Raw genomic sequence first — 23,741 nt, 5'->3', positions numbered from 1 at the left:
TGGCAGTGAACCCCACACCAGTGCCTTTCCCTGCATGTGGTTGGCTGTAAACTGGCAGCATTATGTTGCGTTCTCAGGCTTTGGATGAACAGACCCCAAGGGTCGAGGTCTAGCCACCAGAGTCCAGTCCCAGGCTTGGCTCAAGGACAGTCTGCCTTTTCTTGGGGTGATTTCTGCTCTCCCAACACGACCGATCATCAGGGTTTTTTTTTTTTTTGGTTTTTTTTTTTGAGTAACTGTTAGTTTCAACCCCACCATCTGCTATTACCCCAAACAACACAGCTCCCAGGATCACACAGACATGCACAGACCCTCTACCACATTAATCATCTGTCATTCTGGAACAGTTTTCACTTCTGTAATTAAAAAGCCCAGTCAAAGTTATATTAGCCTTTCCAGCCTTTGAAAATCGGCTGTTCACAGAATAAAGAGGATAAAATCCAACCGTCAGAACTGTAAATACACGGTTAACTTCCTGTTGTGTTTTTAACCAATAGAGCCAGACTGAATACCAATGCAGTAGATGAATGGTTGGTTTAAAATGTTCTTGGCTGCTGTTCGTTTGTAGAACTGGGAAAGAACAAAGATCTTTAAATTACTAATATTTAACTTAACTGGGAAGCTGCGGAACTAATTGTCGTAATACTGATACTCCAGTTTCCAGTGTTGAATGAGTCATGCCTGCATCAGCAGTGCTTGTGCCAACATCAAGATAGATATCTTGATAGATGCGCTGTAGGGCTGTAGCAATACACTAATCAATCACTAATCACAAAGCGATACAATATATATCACGATTTTCGGCTCACGATCCAATTCGATACACTTACACCCTTTTATGAAAGATTTTAAAGGGTCAAAGTGATTTTGGTGACATCTTGTGAGTGTTTCATCGACTTGGATTGAATTAATTGAACTGAAAGCATCAATTACACAACACATGGCTCTGACTGGCAGCTTTCAAATGCTGGACAAAATGAATCAAAGATGTGGTGAGAAAATTAGCTTCATTTATTGAAACTGAGGGCAAATTGTAGCTTGCAAGCTTTTGAAAAGTAAAGTGAACAATGGAGAGTTTAAGTGCAGCAAGGCAGCTTTTTTAGCTTGACACTGAACATATGAGGTAGCTACTAGCCAGTCTAGCCACCTGGTTAACTAAAAATACACCATGGCAGCCAATCATTCAGTTCGTGGGTGACTATAGCATAGCAGGGCTCCATCGCGTTCACCATGCGCCTAAAGCCGGTGTTTTCCACCACAGAATAAAGTCTCAAATCCTGACAAATAAAGTAGGCAATGGACTCCTTTATTTTCTGCGACCTTGGTGAAGAAGATGGGAACTTGTGGCAACCACCGCCGTCACTGTCCAGTGTGGTTTGTGTCGGGATGTGCCGCAGCTTTTTGGGCCCAGTCTCAGTTAGCGTCTCCTTGTCCGGTTGATGACACACGTTCGCAGGTTGGTAATTCCAGAGTACTCAACGTTTGTGTGACACAGTTTGCAAACCACCATACTTTTGTCTAAATCGTTGCTTTCCTTTTTGTTTTTGAACTCAAAATGCTCCCACACATCTGTGTTTAAGCATGCAAGCGCTGGATTTGTACTCGCCGTCGATGGTCTCTCTAAACTGCGCAAACGCGCACCGCTCGCACATTCTCAGCAGCGTTGACTCGGTGAGTGGCAGGTGTCCAGCCAATGATACGATAGAGTTCACTTAGACGATGCAGCCAATCATTGCATTGACAGTAATGCCGTATGAGCCCTGCCCTTACGCGCTGTCATACCTCACAACAGTGCGGCAGAGATAGACTGTAGATCAGCGGTTGAGTTGTAAACCCCCCAAAAATATTAAAAGTAAACTAATAGAAACTACGCTATAAAAATAGACGTATATTAGCGGTTATTTAAAAGTCTATGATGAGGTAGGACATGTTAGGTATATGACTGTGCTTCTGTACTGTCGACTCTTGTCAAACGAGAGTTATCCATCTCCGCTGCAAGAGAATAGAGCCTGCCAGCAGGTTATGGGCCCAGGCTTCGACGGATAAGAGAGTTTGCAAGGAGCACATGTGGAATGCAAGCGGGAACTGCGGCAGTTCCCACAACGAGCTAAAGCCGCAAGCTAACATCGGTGAGCCGAGGAAACGCCCGCTACACGGAGCTACTGAAATGGAGAATGGAAGGAAGAGCGAATGGCCCACATTCAATGGACAGACAGATGAAGAATAATAAATACACGTATATTAGCGGTTATTTAAATTATTATCTATGAATAGACATATATAAGGCGTCTATAAATAGCCGTCTATGTTGAGGTAGCACGTTATGTGTATGACTGAGCTTGACCGCTAGGACATTCTCAGCGCACCAGAAAATCTATCCAGCGCATCGACTCAGTGAGTGACAGTTGTCCAGCCAATGATACGAGAAGGTTCACTTGCTACGCAGCCAATCATAGCATGTGCTTGCGTATGTACACTGTCCATATGTGCCTTGGCACCATGCAGGTTAGCTAGCTAATGACAGTGCGGCAGAGATAATAGACGGCGATGGTAACCCTGCGGCTGAGTTCTAAACCCCAAAAATATTAAAAGTAAACTAATAGAAATTGCTGCTGTAATTTGATTCGTTTAATAATGTACTCTTTAATGTACCTTGCTATGCTCCCAGGTGTTGAACAGGTGTTTGGCCACAGCGTGCACAACTGATGTTGCTCACAGTGATTCTCAGGGTGCTCAGGGAGCTTGTGTGTATGCCCAGACACAGGAAAAATTAGAGGGAACTATGCTCGCCGCCATTCTCCTGAATCCCTCAGCTCTAACCGGATGAGAAAGGCGTGGCTAACTAGAAATGCTCTACAGTGACACTAGCGGCCGGCAGACCTAATTGCTCTTCCTGCAAAGTGCGCAACACGGGGGATTTGAATGGAGCTTCATGTATCGATACTCAGGGCTGAAAAATCAATAGCCTCCGGGGAAACAAAATATCGATATATGTCGCAGAATCGATAAAATTGCTTAGCCCTAATGTGCTGGTCATCAAGATAGATATCTGAAATGTTGAAATGTGCATGGTTCTCAAAATGACTTGTGGATAAATGTACTTACATCAAACCAGGAACATTGTACCTTTCACAACATGCTAGTTTAAATATCTAAATATCTATTTTTGCTATTGGTGGAACGGTCACATCAAACACTGAGCACTAGAATGTATGAGATGTTTCGTCCTCTTTCTACCAGCAATATAGTTTTCCCAAGATTTACAAAAATACACAAATAAGAAATGGTCAGATCGGTTCTCCTGTTTTTAATTTCAGTCTTTCATGTCATTTCTCAAGTCCAGAAAACCCACTGGAGCAGATGTTCTGTCAGTAGGATCCTAGTCCTGCAGCCATAAACCAAACATGTTTTAGTGGCAGGTGCAGTGTTGCTGGGCTGAACATGATTCAAAGTCATTTTTGCATCATGAAAAAAAGAGGCTGGCTGCCAGCCTTCCGAGCTCTCAATGACACACGGCTAGAGCACTCTGAGAATTAGACTCTGCTCCTTGTCTTTGTTGCTGCTCGGACTGGAGGTTCCACAACGCACAGGGACTGTTCATGCAGGCGTCCCGGTGACAACTCCCGTCAGCTCACATTTCACTGTCATCTTTATATTCCAGGTGATAGCCTTATCCAAACAGCAGGGTCTGCTCTACTCACCGCGGTCAGAGGACGGTGGCAGCACTGTCAGCTGCACAGGATCTATTCGGTACCGAGCCCTGACGGATCAGGACCCCTCACCACCCGCCTCCACCACAGGAGCAGTTGGGGGAGGAGGTATGGACCGCTCCCAGAGTAGTGTATTCTATATAGCTGCTGTTGAGTGAATCCAATGGGCCAACCATTGTTGTCAGTTATCCATCTAGCATGAGAAACCTTGGGGCTTAGATTTGACAGACCAGACCTGAGCTACAATAAGAACACGTACACAGATATATCTTAGAGTTCTGGGAAGCTTTGAGGCTCAGTCAGAAACTTGGATGGACAGCCGAATGCCGTAGAGAGGTCTAACACCTGTTGTTGTCTGTGGTCACCCAGCTTTGTAAAATTCTGTAGAGTACATGTGGGTTCGCTGTACCAAAGCTAGAGCAACACTATCTTTGAGTGACTTCTTTCATGGTACACTGATTCAAGGCATTGTTAACATGAATATATCAATCTGTATACTTTTATTGTTGTTGTATTGGCAGTAGAGGGTCTTGGTTTCTCTTGTGCTTTCAGGAGGTCTGGAACGATCTGGCAGCATAGTCCGCGTTGAAGCCCACCCAGAGTCCAGATCACACAAACCAGTGGTCAAACCCCCGAGCACTGACGGAAGCGGCTCTTGGCGATGGAAACCACCAGAACAACGAGCGTCTCTCCGACAGTCGGCTTTCACCCTCAATGACCTTAACAGACACACGGACAGCTGTGATTCGCTGAGAGATGGAGGGTCATTGGACGGACGGCGGAGTGTGACTGGGACTGAAACTGAAAGTGAAAGCGGGGGAGAGGCAGGAGGAGGGGGAGGATTCGGCGGTCCATACATCAGTCACCCTCATGTTGTACATCCCTTACACCCATTACATTCCAATAACCCCAACAACTACCAGCACCCCAACCTTCACCCCATCAGCCCCAATAACCCCAACTACAACAACTCTCAGCATAACTTTATTCCCAACTCCGCCAACTCCAACATGCCTCTCACCCCTACTGCCATCTTTGCTCCTCCTTTCCACCCCCACCCCCAGGCCATCACCACCATCAGGGTCACACCTGTGGAAGGAACAGCTGCCAGCAGTGACGGCGGCTCAGACTGCCAGTCGGTTGCCTCATCCAGTAGAGAGTCCACCCTGAGAAGGAAGAGTGGCAGCAACATTGTCCACGTCCAGGACCGCGGACCCACCCCTGACCTCCAGAACAACCACCTTCTCTGTGACGACAGTAACCGCTTTGAGAGTGACAGCAGCACCCGTTTCCACGAAAACCTTCGAAGTTTTCAAGAAAACCCCATCCACCCCATGCACCCCAACCACCCCAACAGGCAGCAGGGAATGTTTGGCCGTCCGAGCCCGACTCCGCCCCCCACCTTACCTCGCCCTATTCTGACTCACACTCCACCTCCAACTTTGGGCTTGGCTTATAAGGAATGACACACTGAGTGCTAACTTCATCATGTTTGTCTGTTAAAAGCTTGTCCTGATTAACCGGTGCATTCACGTCGTGGAGATTTTCTTCTCGGCCAATACAGGAAACTTCTGCTTTGAATACAACTTGAACGTGGAAATTTTGTGCCCATCTCCCCGTGTCTGCCAATAAGGGTTGAGCACAAACTCCTGAGCACTATTCAGCAGCTCTCACGTGGCCAAGGCAAACAGAGTGCCTCCAGCAGTCAAGCTGAGTTATTTATCAAAACCTACAAGCACTGGGTCCACGATCCACTTTGGGTCACAAGCCTTACAGAATTTGGACACAATCTGCCCCGCCCCCCAATCTCCAACAGGCCAATGAGGATGGACAATAGTCAGAGCTCATCTTCAGGGGTGAGTTTGATTCAATATTTTTAACCTGGACTGCAAAATATGCTGGTTACATTTTTGTAAATGAAACAAATTGAACGCACAAGGAATTTTGGCTAAATGATCCGCTGACTCTCTGACTGGCGTCTGAGGCTCCCGCCTCCTCTGGCTGGCGGTGGCTCTGCGGCTATCGAGGACGAGTTCAGCCCTCTGACTGCTCCGTTAGCTTCATTCCACCTTGAATAGAAATATTATGAGCTGCAAAGATGAAGCATTTGAAGCCCATCATCATGCTGTGTGTGTACATATGTGGATGGAAATCAAACCCATGGTCTTAAATGTGTCTGGGCTACAAAGGGGGTCCCTTCTGGACGATGACATCATCACTTAGTTCACTGTGGTGTTGTGTAGATGTTGGAATGGAAATCTCATGGGGCGTACCTTGTGTTTAAATATAGTAAACAAGCTGTGTTTAAATGGTGTGCAGTATATGAATTATCATGACATGAGTAGCTGTACCGTACACTGACACATGCAGCATGTGAGTCACTTCAACAAACACACACACAAAAAAAAACAAAAAAACCTGATGGAAGCGAACCCCTTTGTCTTACTACTGTCGTATTTGACCATTCCAGCGCGTCCCCCGGCACCGTGGCTGCCATGTCGGCCACGCAAAAGCCGCTTCAATCATTTTATATTTTGAGAAGAGCTTTCGTTTTACCATTATGGGGGAAAGTTGTAATTTTGAAGAAAACAATTCTATAACAATGAAAAAAAAAAGATTGTAATTTTACAGTAAAGAACAATATAAGAACAAAGCAATGTATTCGCCAGAAAGTTATTACATGTTATTTTGAGAAAAGTTGAAAGAGGTCATATGGTATTGTTTTAAAGGAAGTTAAACTGAAAAAAGTATAATTTTACACAAAACGTACGGATACAATATAAAATTATAATTTTACTATATGTCCTAATATTCGTATAACAATTTATATTTCATCATATTAACATTTTTATACAATTTTGGTTGTGCCATCCTGACTCTGTTCATGAAAAACGTGCTACTCTCATTCGACGATGACGCTTTTCCCCAACTGTGATTGTGAAAACTCTGTCATGGTGTCGTGTAAGACATGATAGTGGAACAACATTTAGTGTTTTGTCGTGGGGTTGAAGTTATCAAACAAGACATTTATACTCAATTGATATTCAGAGATTTTTTTTTTTTTTTTTTGATTTTACCTTTTTAACTATATTGTGTGTTTACTAGCAGACACAACGCAGCCGCGGGACAATGAGAGTGACGTGATTTCTACTTTTCTTAGCTCGGTGTTTACAGTGCAGAGCCCAAGTGCCATGAAGAGAACCCTCCTGTGGCTGTGGGCTAGTCACACCCATATTAGTGCAGAACCCTGATGGAAACACAAAGATCCACACGTTTGGATCGTGGTGCATCAAAGCACAAGTTCTGCATCTTGACAGTTGGTGCCAAAAAAAGATGACGGAAGACAGTGGATATCTCTTTGTATATACGGTATTGATATCATTGCTGTTAGCTTATTGCGTTTGTGCTGCAGCGGCTGGGCCATGATGAAGACTGATGTGATGATGATGACGTGAAGAGCGATCAGAAGATATTTTAATAGTGGAGAGGACTTCTATTCTAATATATCAACATTTATAAGAGCACGTTTATTTCCACAGGCTGGTGGTTGGTTAAATACTTTTTCAGTGCTACGTTCATTACTACTAATGTTCATGGATGGTTGCTTCTTATTTTACACTGTTCAATGGACGCAGTCAAACCCCAGTTTTTCGTGCAAGTAGCCTGACTGGTCAGCAAAACACTGACACACTCGCGGGGCTCTCAAAATCAGTTATGAAACTTTTCTGTTGGCCTGTATGTGAATAATAGGAGCTGGTTTCTCCTCCCTCCTACGCGACAATCTACTCATTCACTCGGTCTGTACCAAAGCTAGTACTGAAGTGCATGAATTAGCTGGGGTTTACCATCTGAGTCCTGGTGTGCTGGTGTTTCCATCTCCCACTAAGCACACCAACTCAGCAAAAACACCTCAAGCATCTTTAACAGGCTTTTTTTTTCTTTTCAAAGCACGCATTAAAAATATGTTACAGTGAGTGTGGCTACTGACACGTTTAAGGAGTTTCTGTGTCCATTCTCATGATAACCAGTTTACTGTGTTTTAAGCTTTTTTGGTATTTTGTTGTTTATATTAAAGGGGCCATATTATGCCCCTTACCCAGTTTGATATATTCATTTTGGTGGTGTATTTACCAACATTAGCATGTTCTTTTAATGGTCAGATAGCTCCTGGTTACAGCTCCAAAGGCCATGAATGCAGCCATTTTAGTCAGTCTGTCAGAAACGGGCTGTTTTGGTTCCTGCCCCCACCCGCGCACACCCGTCTGTTGTGATTGGCCAGCTGCTGAGAGTAAGTCAGGAGCACCACGCCCCTCACATCACAAGGATCTGCCTCCTGAGGCACCCTGAAATAAAAAAAAAAACCTCACCCTTGTGAGTGAAGCATGCAGGGGCGGTTACTAACACAATGAAGCCCCTTGTGATGCGTTAAGGGGCATTTAATCTGAACAGCTCTTTGAATCACAAAGCTACACAGCAGCGTGGCCACATGAAAATGACTGGGTTCTCTTATTCCATTGTTCATTTGTTAGCAGCCATATCAGAGACTCGTCGAGTCGATACGCACAAGCACGAAAAACAAAAGTGAGTTTTTCATGATAAGCCTGTTTCACGTTAGCAGGAGGTGGTGTAAATGACCTGTACAGTGCCAGGAAGAACATTCCTCCTCAGTGTTGGGGAGTGTTGGGTCAGATGGAGTCAATATTTGGAGATGAATATAAAACTGTAGTTCAGGAGGTCAGCAGGGAGGAATTAGGGTTCATCATTTGGACAGTGGCTCATTGAAGAGTCATGGGTTGTTGTTGTTTTCTTGAGTAAAAGGAGAGCAGATATGTGGGTTTGTTTTTTTTTAGTGCAGGAGTTCTAAAACCTGTAAATAAGTTAGTGTTGTTGTACGTCCAGCTCTCTCATCTCCAAGTCATTTGGTTTTGGGCTTGACACATGAAATAAGGTCTGTGTTTAACACAAGCTGAGAATACTCTCACTTTTTGTTCAGCCACATAAAATTGAATACCACACTTGTGAATTTGAAGCTTTTTACATCTTAAACCGGAAGTTGCTAACAAGCGGCGAAAGGAGACGACAGAGGTTGTCGAGGACATTAAACGTCATAATGGTGAAAACAGAAGTGCAACACTTGGCTGTGGTGACGTTAAAGACGTGTCACTGTGAAAGGTAAAGGAAGCAAAACAGAGAAACTTAAAGCTTCAGTTACCTAAAAGAAACATCACCTAAAATTAAACACAGAAAGTCTTTATTTGTTCTATCCCCATAAACAGCTTCCTTAATCATTTGCTAATATGTTCAAGTCACAAGTATTTGAATGTCAGGATACAGTTTGTTGTCACAAAAGCTGGAGGAATGTACTGGATTCAAGGCGAGATGTTCCATGCAAAAATAAGTAAGCAACTACTTGAGGACGTGTCCCACTTAGAGAGATGCTTCACTCGTCAATGAGACTTCAGCCATCATCTGTGCACCTTCATGCCGCTGAAAGGTTTTTAATCTGCAAAATTATTGTTATTGTATTATTGTTGTATTTTATCAGTAAATGGTGTTGTATGTGTATTTTTTTTTTTTTTTACATTTGAAAATTGGACACCGTTCACTTCAGTTTTTTGGGGGTTAGATTATCGTTTCATATAAAAATCCAACCCCCCCAACTCTGGGATTAAAAAACAAACAAACAAATAAACAAACAAAAAAAACGGCCTTCTATCAACACGAGGGTGAGTAGTTAATGGCTGAATTTTCATTTCTGGATGAACTATCCCTTTAATCAACACGTTGACCATATCCATACTGTCTCGCCTTAACACTCCCTCGAGTGTTAAAACTATGTGTATAAATAATGTCAGTGAACAAGTTGCTAGGGTGTCTAGTCTCGTAGGCAGAGCAGTCTATTTTGATACGCTATCATCGATGTTGTGGAATACGGTTTTATAATCAAGTACAAGAGTGTACTCTTATTTGTAAAAGGCATTTCAGTGGATTAAGTACTTAGGTTTCTATCTTTGAAAGACGACACGGTAGAGCTGTCGATCCATGTGACTGTGTGGGACTCCAGATGAGTTCTTGGTTATTTGCAATAAGAACTTTTGTATTCCAGTTTATTAGAACATTGGCAGAGCAACGTAAGAAAACTTGAGTGTCGATGTGAAGTTTTCAGTTCTTGACTGACATTTTTTAAACTTTTCCCCCCCATTTCTTTAAAATCTTTTACAACGTGTTATTATCTATAATTCATCCCATTCACTGTCAGTAATATGTCAGTATTTTAGGAACTTTAAATAGCCTAGAGGTGTGACAACTGGAGGCTTAACTGGCACAAAAGGAGGAAGTATGGTCATGAGCTGTCATTTACAGAAGTTTTTGCTAGTAATATGGGGCTTCTGAAGGAAATACTGTATAAAATCATTTGATATTTAGATAACTCATGTTCAACCAGACCATAATTGTGACTTTCAATCAACATATCAAAAATGTTCTTGAGCCATTGAAGAGCTAATCTGTTTGTACGAGCTTTATTAGCCTAGCTCTTAGCTGTCATGCTATGCTAACAAGCTAATGTCATTTGAGCCTTCGTGTGATTACGTATCAACTACTACAATGTGAGAGTTTTAGAGGTTCTCGTAAGATGTTAAAACCATGGGCAGCAGTTTATTAGAGGGTCTCGGGCTGCTTAGTCATGCTAGCTGCTATGTAGCAGCTAGCGTCACACTACCTAATGTTCCACCGTGAATGGCCTGCTGGTGAGCCAGCTGCTCCAAGTTTATCATGGAAAAAAACAAAAGCTAGGTTGAATGTGATCAATATTTAATAATGGAATATTTAATATCGAAATATTTCTAAGAATGGAATTTTTTGTCTTTTTGTTTCACTCATTCTATATTGATATGGTTAGATTTGCTGTAGATATTTTTGATTGGTGTAGTTCAAAGAGACTTTTTTGGATATTTGCTCGTCAAGTTGGTTTCTACTGTCATGGCCAGTTGAAGTGACATGCTGGGTTCACCGTACATGTTGTCCTACTGAAACCAAGAGGGAAACCTCATGTTAATATAACGCTACTCCTTGAAAAGTGAGTGACACTTTGCATGACAAAGTTCCCTTTGGATGACGCTGTGTGAGTGGCGGGATCAGCTCCAGAGCAGCCTGCTGCCACTCAAACACAGAACCAGTTTAAATGTTGTTGTTTTTTAATACACAGAGGGAGAGAGCAGATGGATTTCTGGCTCCATCTTATTTCAATCAGATGTACAGTTTCTAGAATAGTTCAGCATTTAAGGACAAGACTTATTTAACGTCTGCTGAGAGCGAGAAGAGAAGATCAGTGGTGTGGAGTCCATGTCTAAACTTCGCATTCCATTGAAAATATAAACTTGAAGAAGCTAAAATACTTATGTACAGAACATAGAACTACTCTCTTGGGCCAAATCAAATCCAAATATCCCAAACAGTGGCTAAATGTTGAACTATCTCTTTAACGTGATTCCCACCATGCTGGGCTGAGCCATCTTACAGGACCAGACACGCCACCAGAGTTCTGGTTCCAGTTACGCAGCTGAGACTGTAAAACGGTTGGTTTCCCTTTCAGATTTATGATGACATGAGCTACTGGCTGTTTATAATATGTAAGAGTTTGATGTTTCTATTGCTGTAAATAGACATTTGTATCTTTATACTCATCAGTATATCCAGTATGTGAAGAGCCAGACGGCTGCAGGCCTGAAGTCAGTCCACATCTAGAAGCCTGCGTGGGGAAGACTGTCACAGTCTTGAAACTCTTATTTCTAGGTTTTCTGTTCAGCGCAGTAAAGTGAAGCTCTTTAAACTCTTTGTTGCTGTTTTTATTTGTTTATTTTTCCACAATACAGTGTTGTTTGAAATGTCTAATTGTATTAATGCACCAAAGTTTAATCCTAATTTTTGGAGGTATGTGGTTTTCTTTGTGAAAGTTGGGGACTTTCCAAACTCGTTATCAGTAAGCTGCTCTTCTTCTTCATTCTACTCCACTTCCAGATGCTCACATCTGGAGAGGAGCTCAGGAGAAGCTGTGAAACAACAGAAATGCACAAATCTGGCACCTAAAAACAAACCGGTGTCAGGATTTATATCAGAATATGGTGAAAGTGAAGGTTAACACTACTAACTGCAGTCTGCTGTGCAGGATACGTGATGCAGTATTGGCTACGTCCCATCTGGAGTTACAACAAATGGGGCGTAGCCAGCAGGAGGAGCTTATCTCCTTTTAATCCACCTTTGTTTTTGTTCCTGCAACCAGAAAAAGTGCATCACTGGGCTTTAGTCACCATAATGTGAGTAGCTTGCTAGCTAACATTAGCCACTTTTACACAGATATACCTCAGTACTCCCGTGAAACCCCACCGTGATACTGCTCGGCTTCTTTACACAGAACCAAGCAAAGCTGGTGTGTTCAGAGGCGCGTCCATGCGTCTGTCTTTGATTCAGACTGGCGAGATATAAAAATGGCATTGTAATCCCAATGAGGACAGGCTGTTGTTTTGAAGCACCTACGAACAAATTCACCATGTGCTACATGCCAGTTTAGCCTCAGGCTGTCTACAGCAGAAAGTATTTCACTGTAACAAGAGGTGCAATTTTTGTAAAGTCAATGTTGTAAATCTTGATTTGGGAATCTACATTGTTACTTCCTTGAAAAAAAAACAAAAAACTTTTTTTTTTAACTTAAAGATTGAGCCATTGTAGAATCTGCCTCAAAGTCCACCAGTGGCTGGAGACACAGTGCATTGTGGGCTGTTGAGTACGTCAGATCATTGTGCGTACATAGAAATCCTTGCCACTGCACAAACTCCTCATTCAGTGCAGTTGGAATGTGCTAGACTCAACCGGAGAGGAATCGTGCATGAGTGACATTAACAGTATTGTTGAACGCACCCCCAGTCGTTGAGATGGCCCCCCCATCCGTTGAAACTGCATGGGGTTTTTTTTTTGTTACTTTTAGTGTTTGTTTTTTTAATTAGCTAGCTAACAACCATTCAAGTTACCGTTAAAGCTTTCACTCAGTAAATTTGGAGGTCCGTGTACGTTCCTCCCGTCACAGACGTGTTGGAGCTGAGCAGCTTAATTTAGACGCCTCTCTCCCACCCAGCAATAACTGGCTGAACAGATGAAAGTGGGCTGGCAGGACGACATCGCTGACAAAGAGCAGTGAGGATGGTGCGATGACTGTGTGCTGATAATGACGGGCATCCTAAAGCTTCTGTTTTCCAGTGGTGTCTCTGTAACTAAATAAAAGTTTGATATTGAAATCTGTCACAGCCTCTGTTTATTTCATGTCTCGTTAAAACACTAATCAGCCTCCATGTTGGAGCTACTGCTCCTGCACCTAAATGGTGATTTGTGAAATGGCTGACCTGCCTCACCACCTCCACCCCATCATGTGGTGAAGTTGTCCCAATGAAACTGTTTCCTGCCTCAGTTGCCGCTCCTGTGTGTTCTGTAGTTCTAAAGATGCTGAGTAGTACATTATCAGCTGCAAAGCTCTCAGAAGGACGAGGACGTGACGGTGATGTAAGGACATTTTTCTGTTTGTGAGTGGGAGGGAGAGAAACCTACTGACCCTTGCTGTGGGTGGAGAGAGAGCTGGGGAGTTGGTTTCATGGAGACACGTGGGACCCTTGAGAGGATGAGTGTGAACAACGACACGGATGTTGGCTGGTTTGTTAATGAAACATGTTCTCACTATCTGTCCCAGTTCACCTCCTCTGCTTTGCTCATTCACCCTCTACCTCTTCCCCTCAATGCTACCGAGTTTCCATGGCAATAGGAGGATGAGAGCAGGGAGATGAGCAGACTGACCAGATTGATAGATGGAAGGTGCGTCACAGGGAGGAAAACATCTCTTTTATGAAGTGCAGATTCAATGCATTTGTGTGCTTATGTGTCATGTTGATCTGCACACACACACACACACACACACACACACACACACACACACGTCAAAGATTTGGTCTGCTGGTTATAAATTCACCATGGCAACTATGCCAGTGAAGAAGCACAATACACACATACGCATGGGGGCAAAGCGTCTCCAGCTCTGTTGTATTTGTTCTGCAGCTGCTTGAGTCACATGTGACGACTAAAATCAAAACCTTGACTAAAAAAAAAAAGGAACAAGTTCCCATGATGATTTTAACCTCTACCAAATGTAACTTCTGTAACAAGGTGACATCTGGAGGACACAGCAGCACACTGACATCTGTGTCCTCCATATGCTCTCCCAATTCTGTTGCCCAGACCCGGATCTGTAACCTGTCATTACTGTAGCAGGCACCTCCAGCCACACGAGGGCCCCACAGGGACCGCTAGACATCACATGTTCCTGATCAGAGAGATGAAGCGGGACAGACCACCTGCGACACAAATTTGGAGAACCCCTCATCTGGATCCAGGGCTGGATTGGACATCTAGTAGAACAGGTGTTCTGATGTACCCATGGGACTTCTGAAGGAACTCCACTGTTTCTTGGTCTTGATTTTCTTTTTCTCTACCCAAAATCTTAAACCATAAGCAGCTTTAAAATCTGCTGCCTTCATTTATATTTTAACAGCGTACATCAAAAAACTGATACAACCAAATGCAGCAGAGGCATTTACTGCAGGAACGATACAGAGATTTAAGCAAACATGCCAGACAGCTTCCATCGCGTTTATTGTGTGTGTCAGGTGTATGAATGAAAGCCTTGAGCCATGGTTCTGTTGTCCCAAACCTTTTATTGCTGCTCCTGAACAGACCATTTACAGAAAACTGTGACACAGACTCTCCTTCACATAATCCCTCATCACATCACAATAATTTAATCCACACTGCCAGTGTCTATGAGACAGTATCAGATGTGGAGATGAGAAGCGACAGGCAGCTTTCAGTCAACAGCAATATTTCTCCCAAACTCCCAGAATTCCATCTGCTGCACAGCTTTTATTGAGTTTCCAGTAAATCCTGGATGGTTTTACCCGCCATCTCCTTTGTCTGTACAAGAACGTCGCTGTACATGACAGCCTTGAGTCACATGTGCACCATCAAAGTTTAACGATGAAAACTAAAATATTGGTTTTGTCCGGCTGCTGCAGTATGGTAGTGTTATCCTTTCCCCCACAATATTATTGCTTGTTGTTTTGAGGAGAATAGTTTGTCCAGAAGTAGCACAACTCCCTAAACCTGCCCATCACAAACAGCTTATGGCTTTGTTAAAAAAAAAAAACAAAAACCTTTTAAAGCATTTTCAGAAGTATTTTTTTTATTTCTCCAAGTCTTTTGAAAAATGTTATTTTTTAAAAATCTAGAAGTTCTCTCTTTCGGTATAGATCGTAATTTCAATGTTAAAAAGGTCTTACAGTTCACATCAACTTAGAAAATGTCTGGAAGTAGAAAAGCCCAGCTAGAGGGAAAGTCTGCTACTGGAATGTGTTGCATCCCTAAAACCTAAATGCTCCGTACAGTATTTGAAACACACGAGACACACAAAGTGAGACTGTGACACCGACTCAAAAGTACGGGTTTTCCTCTCCTCTGCTAACAGTAGTTGAGTTCCTACATCATTACATCTACACGTTTATAGTCAGTATCCTGACAGAGGGAGTGTTATCATCCTGGGTGCTGCACCCACATTGCCACCCATCTCTTAGCATCACCAACATGCAAAACAAGACCAGACAGGATGTTTACCAACACGCCACCAAACTCAGGTACAGAATGCTCTCATTTGGGTTTCAGCTGCGAGCAGTTCAGGTGATGCTGAGATAATTAAGTCCTGAAACCACAGATGGAGGATTTAAAAAAAAAAAACAAAAAAAACAAAACAAAACACAACAAGGATGCTGACAGGAAGCTGAAACGTCGACTTCCCTTGGAGAAACTCGGTAAAAAAACACAGCCATTAGTTTCTGAGTTGGTGACGTTTCGTCACAGATGGTAAAGAACCAGACCACCAATCCTCAGGTGCACGCAAACCCCCCCCACAAATTCATTGTTTGCTGGTTTGAGGTCACCTGACGGCGGTAGGTCTGGATCCAACAGGGTACAAACGTTTCAGTGTGACGGCTGGCGAGACGAGACTTGGAGGACCAGGTTCCCGCTTACATCACAGTACAGCTTTGAAATTCAGAGTGAATGTTTAAAGTTATAACTTCAGTAAAAAACTTGTGATAGTTTAGTTAGATGGTCCACATATCTGGGAGAAAAAATAAAACTGAGAAAAAAAAAAGATCACTTAAAAATATGAAGACCACACACACACGCACACACACACAGACGGAGGTACAGGTCATTACAGAACAAAACAAGTCACACAAGTCTTCAAAAATACATCATGACATCTACGGCTCACAGAAGGGACTGATTAGTCAAAGATTTGTTAACACACATCCGCACACGCCACTCAAAACTCACACCCGCAAACAAACACACTTTTCTCTCTCTCTCTCATCATACTGAGTGGTAAATAAACTGGGGGGTGGAGTGGGAAGGGGGGGGGGGGTAAAGAGTCTCTGCGACCAGATGGGACCAGCTCAGAGATTACACTGCAGTAGAGACAGGGGGGTCCAGTACAGACCAGGGACCAGCAGGGATGTCGGCAGGATTCACTCGAGTGAGCTCGGCTTCAGTTGCAAACTTTGGCCTCATTTGGTTTGGCAAAAGAATTTAGCTCCCGGAGTCCAAACAGGCCTCGTAACAGAGCTGGGACTCCGATAGAGGAGAGTCCACAGAGGACTAACTGAGCGTCTCATCTGGCCACAGAAACACAACGATGGAAACGGCTGCTTTGTTTAAAGGGGGAAGACAACAATGAGGCTACAAACCCTTTAAACAAATCAGCCATTGTCTGACACATTTAGAGGAAGAGGAACTTTAACAGAAAGGTGTTTGTCAGGGTAAAAACAGATGGGGGGGGGGGGTGTAGTCCTGACGACTGCCGTTTCTCTGAAGGTGGAGAACTGCATCGTTCTGAGTGTTCTCAGATGGTGCTGATGCAGCGTCAGTGGGTCCCCTGCTCTGTCACCACGGCGACCGCGGCCTCCTCTACGTTTCTATGGAAGTGAAAAAACAAAAAATAGGGGGAGCTTTAATCTCTCAGGGTCTTGATCTCAAGAGAGAGTGGCTGATCTAGCACGTGTGTTTGATCCCTCAGGAGCATGTGGAGAACACACAAACACACGTGCATGCGCGCACACGCACACACACACACACACACACACACACACACACACACTGCCAAAAACAACAGAAGGGCAGCTGATGGCTCAGTAGGTAGAGCAGCTCGTTCAGCAATCAGAGACCTTTGTCCAAGTGTCCTTGAGGAAGACACTGAACCCCTGACCGGCCCTGATCAGCTGGTGGTGAGCCTGCATGGCAGCCTTCACCATCGGTGGGACAAAGTGTGTGTTGAGGCTCGAGTAACAGAGGGTTCTATAAATGAGGTCCGCGTTATATTTCACTCTCTCCCCAACGCACACGGGCCATTCTAAAACAGCGGGTGTGCCAGGGGATCCTCTCAACCCTCCGCAGCTCTGGGACAGTCTGGACATCCTGGTTGCTCATCTCACACTTAAAGAGGAGCTCTGTGCTTTCAGACTGAGCTGCTGTGAATCTACAAGCTAGAGAGAAACACATTTGTCCTGTCTGTCATGCATCAAGTAACCACTGACATGCTTCTGCAATCATTCCAGCTATATTTCATAAATTCTTGTAATCCTCCTTGAAATCGGACATCTCTCCTCAGGAGCTACACGTGCAGGAGACTCTGACCTTTTTTTACCACCTCTTTCAGCTTTCAAAGAAAAGGTCTTTTTTAATGTGGTTTTTTTTTCTTCTTTTGAGTAAAAAGAAGTTTGTCCTGTGGGCCTACTGTGTATACTAGGATGATGACCCGATCTCTGTGGTTGAGGGAACGGGAGTACTGTCCTGAATGATGAAGGCAATGATGTGCTGACTGTAAATCAATCTAGGTTTTCTAATCTCTAGCTCAACAGCACTCCAGCATTGTACAACGGTGCCTCGTTCACCTACTCACACACTGACGGTGGAGGCTCCCACATCAGGACACTTCAGTTTGGAGAAGCACAGCAGGAACATACTGCAAGCCAGAATAACTCTGGGTGTGGTCAGGTACATCACATGTACCTACTGGAACATTGGTTTTGATAATCTGGACATGTCCAGACAATAGATGGCTTGTTAATACTAATATTAGTGGGTTCTCGGTGTGGACCGCAGGACAATACAAGAACAGCTGTTTGGAGGCTCAGTGTGTCGCATGAAGCACCTTTTCCAAAACCACAGATCTGACATTTACACTGAGCACCCTTGCTAGGACTGCCACATCTGCACCGCACCGGGCTGAAAGTTACGTTTACCTGTGGGCTCATCCTGGATCTGTTCAGCTGTTTCAACAAACTCTGCTTCTGCAAAGACACACACAGGCAAACACCATCTTTAAAACTTTTTAATGACATCCCCTCACAAAGCCCCCTACACACACACACACACACACACACACACACACACACACGAGCAGAAAGAGCATCTGCGATGTGCCCTTGAGGAGGTGCCAAAAGACAGTGAAAGACAGACCGCTCATCTGAAACAAGGTCATAATCCACGTCTGAGTCATCACTGAGCATAGATTATACTGATACAGTATTCTGGACTCTTAATGGAGATTTAGTATTGTCATCTGCTGGGGATTTTAATTCTCAATGGTCAAAACTTGTGAGGAGACAAATATGAACATTCGTTGCCAGAGTGAAGTGATGTGAATGCATGAAACGTGCTGGAATCCCTGAATCAGCATGATTCCAGGACTGCAGTGGTAACAACAACAGCAACAGCAACCGTTTGGGAGCCTATTCGCCCATCACAGGTGTGCATCTACCCACCTTCTGCTTGAGCCTCCTCTGTCTCATATGCGTCTTCTTCCGTCTCTGCGGAAGAAATTTTAAAAATCATCAATAAATTTACGCTCTCAGACTAGTCAGTGAGAGTGGTCTAACACTGGTATGACTGTCACATGAACACACCGGCGCTGGGATCCTTGTCAAGAGCTAACAGCTGTTGGAGAGCTAACACGTACACGCTAGCAAGTCTGAGTGCATATGGAACATTTCTCACCCTCAATGGTTGCTACCTCTGCTTCACAGCAGGGTGGGGGATATCGGGATGGGGGGGGGGGGGGGGTCATCCTATTACTGAATGTGTGACATTAGTACCTGCAACAGCCAAATGATTCACTGTCATGTCTGGTAAATAGATGTGTTTCACAGGAGACTTGGAACACAGCTTTAGTCTGACTTTAACCCTAATAATGGTGCGCAATACACTAAGAACAAATGCTTTCATTGATCCTCAGAAAATCTTCATCCGTCTTTGCACTTTCCAATAGCGGCACCTCTATGCATAATAAATTAATTTCCACAGAGGGATTGATTGACAGGTGCCAGTTCGTGGACGCAAAAAACCAAAATGCTGGGTTGTTGGAGCGAGATGACGAGTGCTGTGAGGACCGGCACGATACCACAGCTCCTGCGTAGAGCACCAGAGAGTTGCTAACACTGGACTATTTGCAGTCTTACAGCAGGTGTATTATTACTGCAATATGATCTCGATTGAGAGCAACACCAGGAGACATTGGCAGAAAAGGGAACTATCCCGTCATCTCAGCCAAACCTATAAGTTTACAAAGAAGGAATAATGACACTGCAACTCGTTTGGAGGTCATTAATTGGGTATCTTGAGAACACCAAACACCCTGATGACCTGGAACTAACAAGCTTCTCATTCTCAGACCATTCACAGTTGACAAGCCAGGAGCAAAGAATGTTTGTGCTCTCTTTCTCTAATAATGCATCATCTGAATTGCTTGAATTTATTGCAGACTGGCAAATTAATGAAGTGACTGTGCTGCAACTGTACCTGGTAGTGTTTGCTCCTCCACCGCTTCCGCCTCTGCAGCCTCCTCTTCTGCTACTTCTTCAACCGCTTCTTCAGCTGCTACCTCTTCTTCTACTACTTCTGCTACCACCTCTTCTTCTACTACTTCTTCCACTGCTTCTTCTGCCACCACCTCATCTTCTGCTGCTACCTCTTCTACAGCTTCTTCTGGCATTGCCTCTTCCTCTTCTGGCATTGCCTCTTCCTCTTCTGCTGCTTCCTCTTCTGCTGCTCCCTCTTCTTCTGCTGCTGCTACCTCTTCCTCTTCTGGTGTCGCCTCCTCCTCTGTGGGTTCCTCTGAAGCTGCTGCCTCCTGCTCTTCTGCTACCTCTTCAAATGTTTCTTCTTCTGTAGCTGCCAACTCCTCAGCAGGTTCCTCTTCGGCGGCTTCCTCCTCTTCAATGACCTCCTGAACAGCTTCTTCTGTAAATGCAGCCTCCACTTCTTCATGAATATCTACGGCCTCCTCCACTGCTGCTGGTTCCTCCGCAGCCTGTTCTGGGGCTGCTTCCTCCACCTCCTCTGCTGCCGGCTCATCCTCCATAGGCTGGTCCTCCATGACCTCAGCTTCTGGCTCTTCTTCAGCTGGAGCAGCCTGTTCAATCAAACCAAACAAATTCTATGAAGACACAAGAGATCATTCTTCACTTGTGGCTGAAACAGCTGAATCAAGTGATATTTGAGTGGTGTTGTTGGATCATTGTTTTCCTAATCTTGGTGTCCAACAGATATGAAGTAGTGTAGAGCTGTAAATGTCTAGAGGTCGCTTCATGTGTACTTAGATCCTCTGCTGGAGGACAGCCAACATAGACCTGGTACACACTTGAGGGCTTTCAAATCAAAGCAGGTTTTCAAACCGACGAAACCCTTGGAGAATGACTCAGTTAAAAGGTTTTACTACTTCAATCTTAAGTCAGCACTCAACAGATGATTAATGCAGCACACAGGCCCTCACACGTGAGGTATCAACGGTATCAGGAGATTGGGATCTGAGAAAAACAGGCGTGATCAGATGTGACTTCAGATTTGAACAAACATGGAGGTGACCTGTTGTCGTCAACTGCTTGCATGTGTGTGTGTGTTTGGCTTTGCACTGAAAAAAAACTGTAGATGAAGTCGTGGCTGAGAAGAATGAATCAGCAGCTTGCAGGCTCAGCTAGAGGTAACTTGGACAGGTTTTACTGTTCCTCTGGCAAGGGGCTGGGTGCTACTGCTGTAACATCTTTAATCACGTCACATTACAGGATTCGGATTTTAAACTAAGAAGACTCTGATCTAGTCGGTTAGATTAAGATTAGGTTTGTAAACTCATTTTACAAATGGAGCAGAGAACCAACTCTGAACAGCCTCCAAACCAGAACGTCTCAATTATGTTTGGAAGAGGTGACTTGGATCCAAAGTCATCCTGAGTATCATTTACAGTGCACAAAGCACCGCTGCTCGGTCCAGCGCGGTCCTCTAGACTTTCACTGATTCCTTGACATGCTGCAGTAAAAAAAACAAGCCTGATCCATATCAAACTGCAAAGACCAGGGCCAGCAGATTGTGATCAGAGACTATGGGTGCTTCATCTTATAATGTGAAAAATGCAGTATCACTAGAGTGTAGTAAACCCTCAGCTGTGTAACCTTCATGTCTATGAAAAGAGAGAGAAAAAAAATCAAGGACAAATGATCAAATCATCATGCAAAGACAGTCTGTTAGAACAGGTTTGAAGCTGTGTAGGAAAAGAAACACTGAAACTCAAATGCACAAAGACTACACACCTCCTCCACTGGTGCCTCCTCCTCTACAGCAGGAAGCTCTTCCTCCAGCACTTCTGGATCCTCCTCGATCACCTGTGAAGGGGTACATCCACATGTCACTGACACCTTCATCTGAGGGGTATTAGCTTTACCGTGAGGATAGGATGTTCAATTTTAATCTTCAATCTTGAACAGTGATTAAGACTGAGAACTACAACTGGACCTAGTTTGACCTGTACTAACCTCAGCAGGTTCCTCAGGCTCTGGTTCTGGTTCAGGCTCGGGCTCTGGTTCAGCTTCGGGTTCTGGTTCAGCCTCGGGTTCTGGTTCAGGCTCAGATGCCATCACCTCAGGTTCAGCCTCTAGAAGGGGGAGGCAGAGACAATACTGCAGCCTGTTCAGGGTCCATCCACAGCACCAACCCGTGACTTTTGACAACACTGGTCATCCATGAGCCGTCTACCTGCACTGATGTGTCTCACTGGGGAATTCATGCTCACATACCTGGTGGAGGTGCAGCTTCCTCTGCTTCGATCACATCTTCCACAGGAATGGGGTCAGGCTCTACAACAGCTGTGGAGGGCATGGTGATGAACAACAACATCTTTTCCTTCTTAAAATTTTAAAGCACAACACAGAGGAGGGAGGAGAGCTGCATCTGATATAAAAGATGTAAACTACATCCTCCCTCCCAAATTCCAAGAACATCAGCACTCTTACAGTTGTTCGCTTGTTGATTTACAGACAGATGTGGCAATGAGTGATTTAATATTTATACAACATGAATTAACTTGTCCTTTATCTACCGTAACTCTACAATCTTTGTTATTTGCTTTGTCCTGGAAAGTAACATACACCACTTCAACAAGGTGTGATTTGATTCCTTTGGGGAGCTTTGTAAGCCACCATCTCATCTCACATCACAACATCTCACCATCTGTTACCTTTGTGTACTAAAGCATGATACTGAAAACTCCTTGTGATGATTCATTTTCCACCAAAAGTGGGCGTTGTTGTCCTTAGCTCTGCTCTTAGCAGGCCATCATCGAGCAGTCGGTGTAGCTATGTGAGGTTGTGTCTCTGTAACACTCAGCTCTACAGGAGGCTCACCTGATTATTTTATCTATAGATCTACACTTCACCACTGAAGCAGCATCTATCTGATATATTGTGTAAATGGAAAGGCCGTCTTCAATTAGGTTTCCCTTGACACATTTACGAACCCAAAATAGGCACAGTTGGATTTAGTCTTCTTGGAAGGCTTAAAAGGCTCCAGAGCGCAGCCGTCGGTAGCCCCGGTCATCTCACCCAACTCTCCAGCGGCAGCATTTTAGTGAGGGAAGACGACGCAACATTTGCCCCACCTTCATCAGCACAACTGTAGTGCCCTTGAGCAAGAATATAAATTCTCTGTTCTTTCTACCACATCTACTGTGACAGTAAAGTAGCTGTTACCCTTTTCCAAAGCAACAACACCCACAATGTGCTTAAGGATGAACTGAATATATCTGGGTTTGATACTTAAACACTTTCCATAAAAAAAAGGTCAAGGGCAGATGAGCTGAAAGAAATTCTTCATGAGTTTAAGCTCTACATAACTCAAATTACACATGAATACATCGACGAGAGTCTCAGTTGTGCCACACTTTCTGATACATGTTTACTTGTAATATACCTGTCACCTCAATAACATCTACATCCTGTCTGGTTGTGTCTTTTTTCACGTGACTCAATCTAATGATCCTGATAATGATGTCATGTTGCATCACTGTACCGGATGAGCCCCATCATAGTGATACCGGCCTTCCTCCTCCTCCCTGTATCTACCACTGACATGTCATTAAAGCACAGACGCGAGGATGCTTGCGGGGTACCTTCTGGTGCAGGCTCGGAGTCAGAGGTCTCCACTGGGGCGGCGGCATCTCCTTTACGGGATGTGACGACAACAGCTTTCTCTTTCAGTCCTACATGAGATGATGCACATGTTGTTGGCAGGAACATGGATGTGTCTAAACACTGGATATGCACAAGTATACAATACGTGTCTTTGAGAACACATTTATAATACCAGCCCAAGAGAAGTGAAGTCGCCCCCCCCCCCCCATACTGCTTACACTCAGAGACAAATGACAAAAGATAGAGGACATGTTTGTGTCAAACAAAATCATCATCACACAGCATTCATCACTTTTGATAAAACCAGTAGAGAAAAAAATGGGTTCTTTTGCTGACTGTTCATTTAGTTTTAGAATAATGGAATATTCCTGTTTGGCTAAAACATCTGTTCAGATTTGGTAAAGTCACTTTTCCTTGAGAGCAG

General features: G+C 44.0%; 2 protein-coding genes across 5 annotated transcripts in view; one reads left to right on the top strand and one right to left on the bottom strand.

The window, feature by feature from the left end:
* The window catches only part of LOC147261742 (phospholipid phosphatase-related protein type 4-like), a 33,564-nt gene extending 20,598 nt beyond the window's left edge, over nt 1–12,966 (top strand). For both annotated transcript variants that reach the window (XM_086203935.1, XM_086203934.1), the window contains exons 10-11: nt 3,662–3,818; nt 4,263–12,966. In XM_086203935.1, the coding sequence (XP_086060061.1) occupies nt 3,662–3,818; nt 4,263–5,176 (1,071 nt within the window). In that variant the 3' untranslated portion in view covers nt 5,177–12,966. The remainder of the gene's footprint in view (nt 1–3,661; nt 3,819–4,262) is intronic.
* A 1,462-nt stretch (nt 12,967–14,428) lies between these two features.
* The window catches only part of asph (aspartate beta-hydroxylase), a 30,109-nt gene continuing 20,796 nt past the window's right edge, over nt 14,429–23,741 (bottom strand). For all 3 annotated transcript variants that reach the window (XM_086203931.1, XM_086203932.1, XM_086203933.1), the window contains 8 exons: nt 23,296–23,385; nt 21,926–21,994; nt 21,665–21,783; nt 21,443–21,514; nt 19,659–20,271; nt 18,626–18,670; nt 18,104–18,151; nt 14,429–16,777 (listed from right to left, as the gene is read on the bottom strand). In XM_086203931.1, coding sequence (XP_086060057.1) covers nt 16,770–16,777; nt 18,104–18,151; nt 18,626–18,670; nt 19,659–20,271; nt 21,443–21,514; nt 21,665–21,783; nt 21,926–21,994; nt 23,296–23,385 — 1,064 coding nt within the window. In that variant the 3' untranslated portion in view covers nt 14,429–16,769. The remainder of the gene's footprint in view (nt 16,778–18,103; nt 18,152–18,625; nt 18,671–19,658; nt 20,272–21,442; nt 21,515–21,664; nt 21,784–21,925; nt 21,995–23,295; nt 23,386–23,741) is intronic.

The sequence above is a fragment of the Aulostomus chinensis genome, chromosome 5 (genome assembly GCF_037954235.1).
Source record: "Aulostomus chinensis isolate RoL2024-O1b breed Wild chromosome 5, RoL_Achi_v1.0, whole genome shotgun sequence".
Lineage (NCBI taxonomy): Eukaryota > Metazoa > Chordata > Actinopteri > Syngnathiformes > Aulostomidae > Aulostomus > Aulostomus chinensis.
Note: the sequence above shows the minus strand (reverse complement) of the source record. Positions and strands in the feature narration are given on the sequence as shown.